Here is a 13,688-nt window from a genome sequence, read left to right as displayed (position 1 = left end):
GGTAGCCCTGAGAAACGGAACAGGAGATGGGGTGCGCTCAGACTGAGGCACGTAGAGAAACAGCTTGGACGAAAGGCAAGATTTCTAAATTAACAATAATATTTGGGGAAAATGATAAATTGGGAATGACACCAACGGTGCTCAGTTAGAGATAAACATAGACGTAACGTGTAGAGTTGATTGGGGCAACAAGGATTTCCTTCACTCTTGCCATGTATGCAAACCCACGTGTCTTGTGGAGAATGTATTTGTAAAACCTGAGAAAAGAAATGCATTCTTTTTCCTAGCATGGTTTCTATTTAAGTTAAAGTGTCCAGAAACTCTATTTTCTGTCTAATCTTTATTTAAATCATCCTTTTCCCCTCAAATATATTTACACTCAATGCCTGAGCAGCCCTGCCCCTGGAGTGTGGTTCAGACACCTGGTTTGTGGGCCTTGCTGGCGTCTCATCACGTGACATGCCTGTCCCACGCGTTTACATTTCCTCACTGATGGATATCTAGTTTGTTAGTTTTCTATTGTATGTTAGTTTCTTTTAGTGGAGTGTATTGGTTTCTGTTGCGTATTAGTTCTCTATGACTGCATAATAAATGACCAAAAGCTTGGCAGCTCATGACAATGTCCATTTATCATCGCACCGATCTAGCGCTCACCTGGGTCTCTGGGCCTTCTCAAGGTGAGGTCAGTGTGGTTTCTTGGAGGATCTGGGCAAGAATCCATCCCCAGGCTCACTCACGTTGGCAGAACCTGGTTCCTTGTGGTTGTAGGATGGAGGCCCATCCTCCTGCTGGCTGTCAGCAGGGGGTGCTGTGCTCTCAGATCCTAAAAGCACTCCCGCTCACCCCCACATTCCTTGTCATGTGGCTTCCTCCATCTTCAAGCCATCGATGTCTGGACAAAACCTTTCCATGCTTCAAATCCCTCTGATTGACATCTGCCACCAGCCAGAGGAAATTCTCTGCCTTAAGGGCTCATGTGACCTGCCGTGTACCCAATAATGTCACCCATCCCACAGCCAGGACTGAACATCATCTGTTCACAGGTTCTGGGGACTAGGGGGCATGGGCTCTTGGGGGGCACCTTTAGAATTCTACCACAGCTTGTGCTCACTTTTTCATCATTATAAATAACAGTGATAATAACCTCTGTACAAAAAAAACTTTGTACTCACATCTACCGGTTCTGTTAGTTAGAATCCTAGAGGTAGTTATACTGTAATAAAGGATATTAACACTTGATGGTCCCTGTTAAGTTTTCCACAAGGTGTGAATTCCCATGAGCAGCGTGCAGTGTGCTCTCATGACCTCGCTGTGGCTTTGCTGGAGTTGTCATATTGTCTTTTAAAAATATTTGCCATATTGAAAGCTGAACATGGTACGTTGTTTTAAATTTGCATTTCTGTCATTAACAGTTCTGAACATCTGTCAACAGTTCCATCCACGTTTCCTGACTGGCTGTGTTTCTTTCTCTGGTAATTCTGTATATGCCCTTTAATTCTTTTTCTATTGGAATATTCTTTTCATAATGTTTTTAAAAATGCTTTTAATAGAAATTATCTTTTTCTTTTAGATTAGAGGTAGAGAAAAAGCTACACGTCACACATGTGATGGGTAATTTTATGTGTCAGCTGGGCTGGGCCATGGTGCCCAGATGTTTGGTCAAACACCAGCAGAGATGTTGCCGTGAAGATATTTTTTAGATGTGATTAACATTTGTTATCAGTAGACTTTGGGTAAAGCAGATTGCCCTCCACAGCATGGGTGGGCCTCGTCCAGCCAGTCAAAGGCTTTAAGAACCAAGACTGAGGTCCCCTAAGAGGGAATTCTGCCTCCAGACGGCCGCCCGACTCAAGCTAGAGCATCTCCTCCCTGAGTCTCCAGCCTAACAGTCTGCCCTACAGATTCCAAACTTACCAGCTCCACAATTATTCCAGAACATGAAATAAATTGTCTCACCCCCCCCACACACACACCCTATTGTTCTTTTTCTAGAGCCCTGAGACAACACACAAAAGGAAAAATGGATAAAGATTTCTCAAAGGCAACAATGGAAACCATCCCTCACCATTCAACTCAACTTGGATGGGATGATATTTTTAAACTTTTGAAAGAAAATTAGTTGTCAACCAATAATTGTGCTCTCAGATAGTTTTTATCTTTTAAGAAGGGAGAGGAAATAATGTACAGATGAACAGAAAATAAATTTATCATTGAGTCCTGAGCTAAAGGAATTTCCAAAAGACAGAAGAAGTGGTATTATCCCAACAAGATACTCTGAGATGTAGTAAGGGTGGGAAAAAATAAAACAGTCCATATTAAATTTTAAATATCTGAATGTGTGTTAATTGTGGGATTCAAAAAAGTACAAAACTAAAATACTGGATGAGAATAGCGTGTAATTAGGGTGGGGATGATGACAGTTTAGGTGTTGTTTCTTCTAAGTGTGGGATCATATGGTACTTAGTACTTTGAATAATAAAACTTCCCCCCCCAAAGGTACATGAAACAGGCAGGACTATCTTTAAAACATCCACATAACCATTTATTTTTCAATTAAAATGGTCACAGAGTTTAGTCAAGCAATTTTTTCCTTTATTTTTGTTAAATAAGATCCCAGAAAGTATAGTGCAAACACTCAGTAGAAAAGTTGCAAATAAGAAATGTACATTCACATTTAACTTTTCAGTCCATTCACTTTTTTCAAATAAAAATAGGACAAATTATCCAATTACTGGTCTCAATTTAACAATCTTGAAAAAGACTGGAAGGTACTCTACAGTGTTCAGTTGACATAAAAATAGACCCGTATTGATTATACAAATCTATCATAAGTTACCCAGTGATATTGAGTTATTGTAATTCTGAACAGAGTCATCGTGCTCTCACCTCTACAGAAGCATCCTCGGTGAGTTAAATTGTGGGAGAAAACGACACCTTGCCCATGCCACTCTCCATCCTATTGAGGGACACAACCTTGCCTAGCCAAGCCCAGAAGGACATAGGAGCTTACACAACTTTTCTCAGAGAGTAAAGAAAATCCAAAAGTGAGCTTTGGGCTTACCTTAAATCAGAATGGAGTCTACCGCTAAGAGATGGTCATCATAGTGACATTACTCTCATCTGTGCAAGTTGGTGTGCAATCAGTATAAATGAGAAAGGATGGTGGACAAAGGGGAATGTAGGCTGAAGACAGATGGTGCATAATAAGTGCACTAGCTACACAAAGCTCAGGCTCCATGGGACTCACAGTAGCTTACGGGATGCTCCGTAGCCAGCGGACAGAACGACTCCAGGGCGGACCCGGGCTGGTCCCTTAGTGCATGCTGCGTATTTCAAATTCAAACTAAGTTCCACACAATCAGGAATTTCATGGCATGCAATTCCAGAGTGCAAATAGCTTGCATATGTGCAGTTTTAACAGGGGTGAAGGCAAAACCATATGCCTCTCCGGCACTGGGTGTGTGTGCTCCTGGTGGTCAGTTGTAGCGACACTCCCGGTATATGTAAGAGGCAGCTGTGGGCTTCCTCAGGATCCCCACACATGGGAATGGTCCCCTGAGACTTGTGCTTCGTGTGCCTGGGGCCTGGGGTGGAGCGGGGGTTGCTGGTGGGAGGCGAGAAACAAGTTCTGGCTGCTGTTGGGCCAACTTCCCGCTGCACACGCCATGGGAAGCAGACCACAGGCAGGACGCCCGAGCAGCTGTTCTTGCCGACAGTCCTGACCAAGTTTGTTAAGCCCAAGAGGTTTGACAGATCTCCTGGGAGTTAGTTTAGGATATCATCTCTATTTAAAAACATTAATTCTCAATACGTGGCTGAAAGCTGTTTTGGAAACCAACCCATCTGAAAGTCTGAGCTGCCTGGCACCAGCAGGAACCAGTGTCCAGGAGGCAGTCGGGGCACACTGCCAAGTTTCCCTGGGGGTTGCCAAATTTCTCATCCATCACAATCCCTGATCTCCCTGGTGGCTGACAAATTTCTCACCATCCGTCGTAATCCCTTTCTTGCCTTCTGAACCCTCCCAGGGAAATCTGCTCTTTGAACATCCTCTAATCTCTGAGAAGGCACCCTGATCCACCTACACCCACCGGTGGCATACGTCAGTAACATCGAGCATACGGCAGAAGACGACAAGAGCAGGAACAGCAAACTAAACCAGAGCTCATGAAACTCCTGTCAGGAACGGGGAGCCTGGGCTGGTTCAGTCTAAGTGGGAAAACGGTGTGTAGTTTGGGGGTGTCTGGGGGTGCCACATTTCTGCCTATTTGATGTCAGAGAGACCTTACAGAAAAGGGTGGCAATGCTCCTCCTTGGTTAAGGGTAGATTCTGTATCTTCTTAGGTTGTGCTCCAACATGGTTTTAGAATGTAAAGTATGATATGACATGTAGGCATTTTTCAACCCTAGTGTTTTATTTTCTTGCTGGGGATCGGTTGTTAAAAGAGGAATACGGCTTAGCTGGGAGGAATTTCTTTGCTCTAGTTTAGCAACGTGAGGCCAAGGACTGCCAGTGCCAGTGAAGACTTGGGCACATGCTCCAAGAATGGGTGGCCAGAGCAAGCCCTGCCTGCGGGGACCAGCCTCGGCCATGCTCGGAACCCACCAGCTCAGGTGTGCCCCCCACCATGGTGGGTGCTTGTGTGTAGACAAGCTAGAGTTCTCCATCAAAATCAAAACAGTTTTCGCAGATTTTACTGTTAGCAAAGAGGCACTAAATGTAATGGAAAACACAGGGCTTGGAACTGGACAGAACAGGGGATTGAATCTTGGCCCTGCTTCTCAAGGCTGTGTGACTTTGCTTAAGTCCATAACCTCTCTGGGCCTCATATTCTTCATTAACAGCATAAGGACTATAATACTACTCCCTCCACGGACTGTATGGACGGGAGAGTGAGTGATGCACACTGAAGGGGCCCAGAGAAGCCAGGATTGGATACCAGTAATAAGTGTTTCCTTAAGATTCACTGGACATATTTTTAACTAGACAAGAGAGCGCTGGCTGCCCTTTCCCTGGGGTTGTTAGCACAGAACGCATTGAATCTAGTGACGAGTAGAAGGAAACTTCATTGATTTCACAAAAGATGAAGGGATTGTACCTAAAATGACTAACTCCTGTCAGGTACAGAGGACAATGGTGGGCCAGATGGCAGCTACTGTGGTTGGTTTTCTGATTTCCAAGATGTTTTTTCCCACTGATTGTGAACTACGACCCACGAAGACCACCTGTCCTTTGTCTCCCTTCCCACTGCACAGCTGGGAGGGAGCGACTCTGACATACTCAGCTGGAAAGTCCTGTTTCTGGAATTCCTGCGGTGACACCCACCCTGAGTCTCTCTCACAGGCTTCTGTGAGTCCTGCAAAACCCCCAAACAAAACAAACAACCAAACATACAAAACAGGACCATTTTAGTGCCTCAGTGTCCCTGGTGCTGACTTTAGTGCTGATATTGTAGAGGGATTATTTTAAAAAGTGAGAAATCAGTCCACCTCCAGGTCCCCTCCACCTTCCCAGCCCTAGGAGCCTTGCATTGGGCTGCTCCAGGGCCCTGCTCTCTCCTGGGCATGGGGTATCCTCAGCTTCTTGCTATCAATTAACAGAGTCACAGACACCGCAGTGCGCAGGTGGGAACCTCCTCCCCAAACCATGCCACCATAGGCATGGGCCTACCACACCTGGAGCCCCCGAATCCATCTGTGGAAAATCGTAGCCAGAAGACCCTTCTTTCCACTGAGCTGGACTGAGCCCTCCTGGACACCTGCTCTCAGCTCTGTCCATGCTCCTGCCCTGCAGGCCCTGCCCCTGCCACACCAGGGAGGCTCCCAGCTCCAGTCTCTTGGCCTCGGCCCAGCGGAGGCTGTGGTCTCAGCCTACCCAGCTCTGGTGGACTCAGCAGGTGCAGTGAGGACCAAGGCCACAGGAGGCTGAGGTGACCCATTTCCCCCACAACTTGGGGGAATGCCAACTGGGGACAATGGCCACGGCATCTCCTCTCCAGTACCAAAGACTGTGGACTGATTCATGTGCCCGTGGTTATCATGGATATCTGGGATCCTCAAGTAAGATGTCTCTGTCATCCTCCAAGCACAGTCCCTCAAGCCACCCAAACTAACCTCCCCACGCCCAGGCCCGCCGGGCATGGGGCCTTGACCCTATACAGTCCTGTCCCCCTGGGCTCTTCTCCTGCCAGGAGGCACCAGCTCCATGGAAGTGAGCAGGAGCAGCCTCCAACCAGCCATCATTTCCCTAAGACAGCAAATCACAGGTAAGCATAGAAATGTCATCCTTTGAGCGTTCTGCCATGACACGCCAAGCAGCTTACCCCTGGGTCCACCTGAGATGGTGCTGAGATCCACGGATCTGAGCAGATCTGGGATGGAGGGTGCCCACCCGAGCAGGGTGTGGTCACAATGATCTGACGAGCTTTGACGCCAGCCCTGTCTGCATGTGCCTGGGGTGCTGATCTCTTGACCAGCCCTGACGGCCCAACCCATGGGGATGGAGCCGCCAGAGCAGGGTCTTCAGGAAGGCGTGGGGGCCTCAGGATGGCAGCCCCCATCACACGTGGAGTTGGGTGAACTTGAACGCATGGCTTGTCTGTGTTAGCCATGTGCTTTGGCCAGACCCATCTCTGCAGTAAAGTTAGTTATTGCTTCTGTGACAGGTGTTCCGAAAGCCCCAGCAGCTGCAGAGTCTGAAACGTGGGCTGCTGGGCCTGGGGGCGTCCACAGCAGGACACGGACACCGCAGAAGCGCATTGGGGCTGCATTCTACTCTACGGCGCCAGGCACGGGAGGCGTGTGAGGGTCACATCAGGGACACGCATGGCATTTCCAAAGGGCCGCAGCCTCGCTGAGCAGGGGCTGAGGTGGGGGTCCAGGGGCTGAAGTGGAGGTCAGGCTTTCCTTCATTTTTGGTACCAGTGAACAGGCAGCGCCTGTGATCAGTGCGCTATTTACAGAGCATCTTAAAAGAATTGAGAGAATCCTACCCAAATGGCTCCAATATGTGTACATGAATATTGTACAAGATTAAAAATAAATAAGGCAATATAATACAGTTTTATCACAAATAAAAAGGAAGTTTTTCACCCCAAGGAACGTTGTAGCTAAACAGTTCCTGAACTCCCAGGAAGTGGAAAGGATCTGGGGCTGCTGATGATGGAGACTTTGGCCTCTGGAGTAGAGGCCTCGCCAAGCTTGTGGGTGCCATTTCAGAACAGTCCGTGTGCAGAGGAGGCAGTGTGGTCCTCCACAATGGCTTCCTCCTACTGCCGTGACAGGTAACCGCACCTTCAGAGGCCTGACACGTGTACACGTGTGACCTCACGGCTCTGCAAACCCCGGGCCCAGACATGGCATGATGCGGCTGCTGTGCTGTCTCACCAGCCAAATCAAGCTGTGGCCACTCTGGGCTCAGATCTGCAGGCTCTGGGTGAACCTGCTTCCTGCCCACTCAGGTTGTGGCTAAATTCAGCTCCTTGTGGTTGTGGGAGCAACATCCCTGCTACCTCACTGGCTGGGGCTGGGGCTGTCCTCATGTTTGAGCGGTCCCAGATGCTGGCTCATGGTCTCCTCACCTTTAAACCAGCAATGATGGCTCAGTCTCTATCATGCTTGGAATCATTCCTGGCTCTCCTACCTCCTGCATACACTTCTGAGAGCCCATCCACGTAGCCCAGGATCCTCTCCCATTCTAGGGTCCCTAACCTTAATCCCACCTGCAAAGTCCCCTTTTCTGCGTGACAGGGCATATCCATGGGGCCTGGGACTAGGGCATGGACATCTCTGGGAGTTATTCCCCACCTGGACAGCCCAGGGTGGGCAGTGGCACTGAGGCTCAAGAGCCCCGCAAGGGACCAGGAATGGTGAGGAACAAGCTGGGCCAGGGAGGCACTCTCCCTTCTGAATGGCCTGCGGGTCTGAGGTCAGCAGCTGGCCTGAGAGCCCAGAACCGTGGTGCCCAGGGCCAGCATTCACCACCGCCTTGCTCCGTGTGGCTTCTGTCTGAGATGAGCCTGTCCTGCCTCCTGCACCATCACAGAAGCCACAGACATGCCCAGGAGAGAAAGACAGGAATCCTGCACTCAGCTGCCTCTGTTCCCTCTCCTGCAGCATCCACCCTGCCCACCTCTGTCCTGCCCCAAGCATCACCATACTTGTTGCCCTGCAATGCCACCCACCAGCCTGGCCTCCGCCAGCTATGGCAAGGTCTCTGCTGCCCCACACAGCCACACGACTGAGCTGGAGTCCAGCCATCTCCAGGTAGGAGGCCACATCTGATACACCATGATGGGAGACCACCCCCACCCCACCCTATCACGGATTGGATTGGTCCCCCCTACACACAGGTCTACACTCCAGGAAAGAGGTCTGGGCTTTTCTCTGTTCCTACTCTGAAAAGTTGGGACCCCCAGGAAGGGGGTCAAGCCCTTAGAAAGTAGTGAGGAGAGGGACCCCCAAGCCTGCTGGCTGTGGGCAGGGGCTGGGCTCAGGCCTCACCTGCAATCCACAGAAACCTCTCTGGCCACATTTCGCAGCTGTGGGTTTCTGATCGTCTCCCCAGTGTCAAGCCTGCCTAGAATATTCCCTCCTGTCCTCCCTCTGATAAGGTCTGAGGTTTCCATGTGCCAGGCATCATCCAGCTATTTCTGGCCAGTCCCTCCCCACCAGCCCTCCTGGACCCATCCCCACATCCTCAGTCTTCATCTTCACCGTGACTGCCACACAGCGCCACCTGGAGCAGGAATGCCTGGACTCACGACCTTATGTTAACTCTGAAAGACCCCATCCAGGGGGGCTGGTTCTGCTGGAGAAACAGCACCTTCCATCAAGAAAAGTTACTCAGGGTGTGGGGGTCACTCATTGTCAGCATAAATAGAGCCTGGCACAATTGTTAAACATACAGGACCCAAGATGCCACACGGGAAGGCAAGAAGTGCACCCGTCCCCATGCTCCTCTGAACAGGCACAGTGATGGAGCAGGAAGCGGGATGTCCAGCTTTTACAGGGCCAGAAGCTCAGGCAGGACAGTGGCCGGTGCTGGCCACAATTACACAGATGATGCTGCAGGGACCCCCGAGACTTCAGAAGACCCACCTCTGGCTCTTAGTTAAAAGCTACTCTTGAGGAAAGCCAGCGGCCACCACTATCCATGCAGTGAGGTGGGTTCTCAATTTTCCCCAAACCGTCCTGCCAAGACCCAAGTGAATCTGTGCCAAGCCCACGGTGTGAAAGACCCCAGTCCTCATGGCCCTACCCAGCAAGGCTCAGCTTCCCACTTTGGCTCTTCAAGCCACTGCCCAGGGCTGGACCACCACGTGCCAGGACCTGCCACGGCTAGGTTGACACGGAGCTATCTTGGGGCACACTCATGGCGGGCTCCCTGATCACTCTGCCAGCCATAGCTCCATGGCTCCCCCTGTAACCCTGGAAGATGTTCTCAAAGTCCCGACGCTGACGCCCACCTGGTCAAACCTGGCAGGTCTGCTGGAAGAGACAGTGCTCTCTGTGCCACTGAACGGGGGATAGAGCAGGCCCATCTTCCGAGAGCCTGGGTGTCTTTGCAGACAGGGTCCTCCCCTTCCCAAGTCCCTGCCATGCTGTGTCTGCGTGGCCCTCGGTCGCGCCTGGACAGTGCTCCTTCTCCAGCCTGGTGCTGGCTGCCTGCTCTGCTGGTTCAGCTGGTCCTGGCTGGAGCCATGGCCTGTGTCGCTCCAGGAGCATTATCGCCCTGTGTGCACCCCCAGCGGCCAGCGCGGGCTCCACTAAGCCTCCTTCCCAGCCGCTGCAGACAGCAGGTACTGGCTGGTGGGCTGCGGGGGGGGCCCGGCCCTGAGCGGAGGGCCTGTCGCAGGGCACACTGGGGGGCGTCTGCCTCTCCCATAAGGACACATCTTCCGCTCCAAGAGCAGGGACCTGGCCTGAGAGCCGCTCCCGTCGGTCCTGCCTTCTAGGAAGTACGTGAGCATCTCACCCTTTCCCTTGACGCTGACTTTGCCTCGGCACACGAAGTGGTAGGAGCACCTCCTCAGCAGCCGGTGCACCTCCTCAGTCACCTGTTGGCAGAGGAAGCACGTTACTCTAGGTCACGGCCAACAGGCGGGGTCCTCTGGGGGTGGGAGCCCCACAGTGCATCGTTCCCTCCTGCATCTGTCCCTGCCCACCCTGACCACTGGCCCATGGATGTCTTTGGGGTTGGGGCATATGGAGTGAGGGGACAGCAGGTACCACGCCAGCTAGAAAGGCAGTGGCAGAGTAGAGTCCAGAGCTTCCAGCCTCACCACTGGGCAAGGCGCCCTCAGTTACCGCAGGTGGGGGTGCAAACCAGCCAGTTCTCAGGCCCCAGGTGCAGCTGCCTCCAGGGACCCTGAGGTGGGGTCCCCAGCACATAGAGGGTGGTGGGCAAATCCCCCAGAGGGAACAGGGGCATCACTTAACTGCTCTGTCTCTCAGGTTCCCAGCTAGTGTTTTAGCTCAAAGAACTCCCGCCTGACAAAGTCAGAGGACAGATAGAGGATGAGAAAGTACTTTCTACCAGTTACCGTCCTGGGAACAGAAGAGGACGTGGTTGTTCTCTCTCTGCTTTAGGGTGGAGGAGGGACCCTGGAACCACCTCTCTCCCTGCCTGTCTCCCTCCCCCTCACAGGTGGTCATCCAAACTCTGGCCTCTTTAGTTAAAACAACTCAATCCATCCCAAGCTCACCTTCTCATGTCCTGGAATTACTGGATAAGGGTGGCAGGGGAGGGAGGAACCAGGCCCAGCGTGGGCAAGGGTGACATCTCCAGGCAGCCCAGCAGCCGGGGAGGCCTGGCATGGAGGGGGGACCACGGGAGCAGCCCGAAGTGGGGCAGGGGAGACAGGGCAGTGGCAGGCTCGGAACCCAGTTTAGAAACTTAGAAATGCAACAACGGCACTGAGCAGCGCCCAGGCTGGAGACAGGACTGAGCTCCCGGGAAGTTCTCCCCGGGGGAGTGAGCAGTTTGGGAAGAAGGCTGCAGAAGAAGGCAGGCATAAGGTCATGTTAAAAAAATACCATGCAAAGTTCTGGAGGTGCATGGTGTGGTAACGGCTGTACAACCACGTGACAGTACTTAATGCCACTCAACTGGACGCTTAAAAATGGTTAAGATGATAAATCTTATGTATATTTCACCACAATAAAAGAAAATTAAGTTTTTTTAAAAAAGATTATGCAGAAGTACAAGAATGCTTCCTGGAAGTCCCTGTCTATGTTCTAAGCAAGAGAGCAAAGCTCCATGAAGATTCTGGTCTACGTGTCCCCTAAACCGTTGAACCCAAAGAGCCAACTAAGGCACCCAACCTCGAGTTGGTACCTAACAAACATTTGACTGATGGACAGAAGGTGTGCCCAGCCTGGAGACTTCTCAGCTGAATGAGGCCATGCTGGCCCCTGCATCTCAGTGCCTTGTTCAAACACTAGGGGAACTGCCCATCCCAGGGTCTGTGGGACAAACAGGTGAGACTTTAAAAAACAGTGCCCAATGGGACACAGCACAGTGACAGCTGAGAGTGGAGACCTCAGACAACCCTTCCCATGGCCCATGGCCTGCCCACAGCAGGAGGGAACCCCCACCTGCCTACCAAACACTGAGCGTTCACCACCCCATTCCCATGGGTCCCAGACACCAGCTGCCGTCACACACCAGGGGACGGAGCCTTCTCTCTGAAGCCCCGAGGCCTACAGTTCCCAGGTGGGGCAGTCTCAGAGCTGAGTAGGCCCTCACATGCCCCACGTGATCCCTGGGGCTTTATCCAATGCACATCAGGGCTCGGTCAAGTTTCACGTTTGTTTTAAGGGAAATCCCAAGAGCTGAAACACTCCTCCATGCTGATGAAAGCAGAGGCAGCTGCCTTCGAAACTTTCCAGTGACTCTTACAAGGTGTCACGGCCACAGCTCTCAGCCCACCTGGGCTGCCCACAAGTTCCTCAGATAAGGTGGGCAACCCCAAACCCTACTTTAACCTCTGATGGCAGCCGGGTGGAGGCAACTGGAGCAGCCAGGCCACGGGCTTGGTGGCAGAACCCCGGAACTCACAGTGTCCCCCAACTCTGCACCTGCCCTTTAGGGGCCAACCCCACAGCCACATGACAGACCAAACAGCAAAATCAAATTGCCACCCGGGCAATGCCTCCAGCAGGAGACAAACCAGGACACATAGCTAGCTCTGCCCCAGGGCTTCCTGGTTGCAGACTGGGGCTCACCTCTTGACCCCTGTGCCTCAGTTTCCTTACCTGCAGAATGGGCACATATGCCCTGGTGATTTCTGGCTGAACTGACCTGTATTCTGCCCTGAACCCCGGTGCTGTCCATCCGACTAGCCACGTTGACTGTATTCCCCCAGATGTCATACTGGGGCCTGCGTGCACCGATCACTCCAGCCACCACGGGTCCCACGTTAATGCCTGGAAAACAGCCCCACATGGCCTGTTGTTAGCAGGAAAAGTGCAATTCACCCCACCAGCCACCTAGTGCACCTGACACTGCTCCTGGTGGAGAAAAGGCTGCTCCCTTCGGGATCTTCTCTTTAAGGGTCACCTAGCACCAGTCCCCTTCCTAAAGCAGCAGTCCCCCAGCATCACAGAGAGATGGCCACAAGCCCCTGCCCGCTCATGGCTCCCCTATGTGACACCCTCACAACACTGACTACTGCACTGTGGAGCAGCACTGGCTATGGAACACAATTCCTAACCCTGAGGAAAAGCCCCATTTCCTGGAACACTGGCCCCTGGCCTGAGTCTTGCTGCTGGAGCCACTAAGAAGTCTGTCCTTTCAGTCTCTGTGATCACAGGATGCCAAGGGCATCTTCTTTCCAGAAAAACAGCAGCTCCTGACCTTATCTCAGGATGTGACCCTGCGGCTCTTTTAGGGTGTGGGTCCCAGAACTGAACACGATCCTTGGGCTGCTCTGAAGGGAGGGAATGGGGACCCTGTCTCCTTCCGTAGCTCAGGGTCCAACTGGCCTCTGGGCAGCTGCCGACCTGGACAGCGTCACAAGACCCAGGCTTGCCACAGTGGAATCACCCCTGTGGGACCTTTGGCAAAGTGCTCACCCTCTCTGGGATCCTCTCCTGTAAATGGAGTCCTTAATAGCCTGTGACCCCAGCCTGTGCTCAAGCAGGACATCAGGTGGGCTTTCATTATCATTACAGTGCACTTTGGCTGCCTCCTGCCACCAGGGCTTTCTGGCCCAAGCTGAGGCCACATTCAACCTTCTCTTTTCTCAGCTTGTGGACAGATTTTTCTGAGCTTAGCTGAAATATCCATCCACTGCCCTGAAATCCTGGGCAGTGGGGGCAGGCGTGGCTGGCGAGTAGCTTGGGGGGACAGGGGTGTGAGCCAGGGCTGGGAGGACTCAGGAGCCCCCTCTGCCATCCCCGCATGCACCTGCCCACATGGAGGAGACTGGGCCAGTGCCAGCCCACTGGGCAGAAGGGTGCGAGAGAACCTCATGCCCCACCATGTGACCAGCCCCGACACACACTGCAGGGCTGCCTGTGGGTTCTGTTGTAGGAGGGTGAGAAACAGAATTTCTCCAATTCACCATCAGATCTGTTTCCAGTCCCGATCAATACATCTCTTTTTTTTTTTTTGTCTTTTTATTTTTTATTTATTTATTTATTTATTTATTTATTTTTTCATTAAATTTTTATTTTGTCAATATACA

At 51.8% G+C, this 13,688-nt stretch overlaps 1 protein-coding gene across 1 annotated transcript in view; it reads right to left on the bottom strand.

The window, feature by feature from the left end:
• Nucleotides 1–2,520: 2,520 nt before the first annotated feature.
• Nucleotides 2,521–13,688, bottom strand: part of ADCY1 (adenylate cyclase 1 (brain)) — a 111,917-nt gene continuing 100,749 nt past the window's right edge. Inside the window, exons 18-19 of the mRNA XM_008583761.1 lie at nt 12,302–12,426; nt 2,521–10,055 (exon numbers count right to left, since the gene is read on the bottom strand). Of these exons, the coding sequence (XP_008581983.1) occupies nt 9,765–10,055; nt 12,302–12,426 (416 nt within the window). The 3' untranslated portion in view covers nt 2,521–9,764. The remainder of the gene's footprint in view (nt 10,056–12,301; nt 12,427–13,688) is intronic.

This window comes from Galeopterus variegatus, unplaced genomic scaffold, assembly GCF_000696425.1.
Source record: "Galeopterus variegatus unplaced genomic scaffold, G_variegatus-3.0.2 Scaffold3032, whole genome shotgun sequence".
NCBI classification, from domain to species: Eukaryota; Metazoa; Chordata; class Mammalia; order Dermoptera; family Cynocephalidae; genus Galeopterus; species Galeopterus variegatus.
The sequence above is the reverse complement of the archived record's forward strand: the minus strand, read 5'-3'. Positions and strand labels throughout refer to the sequence as shown.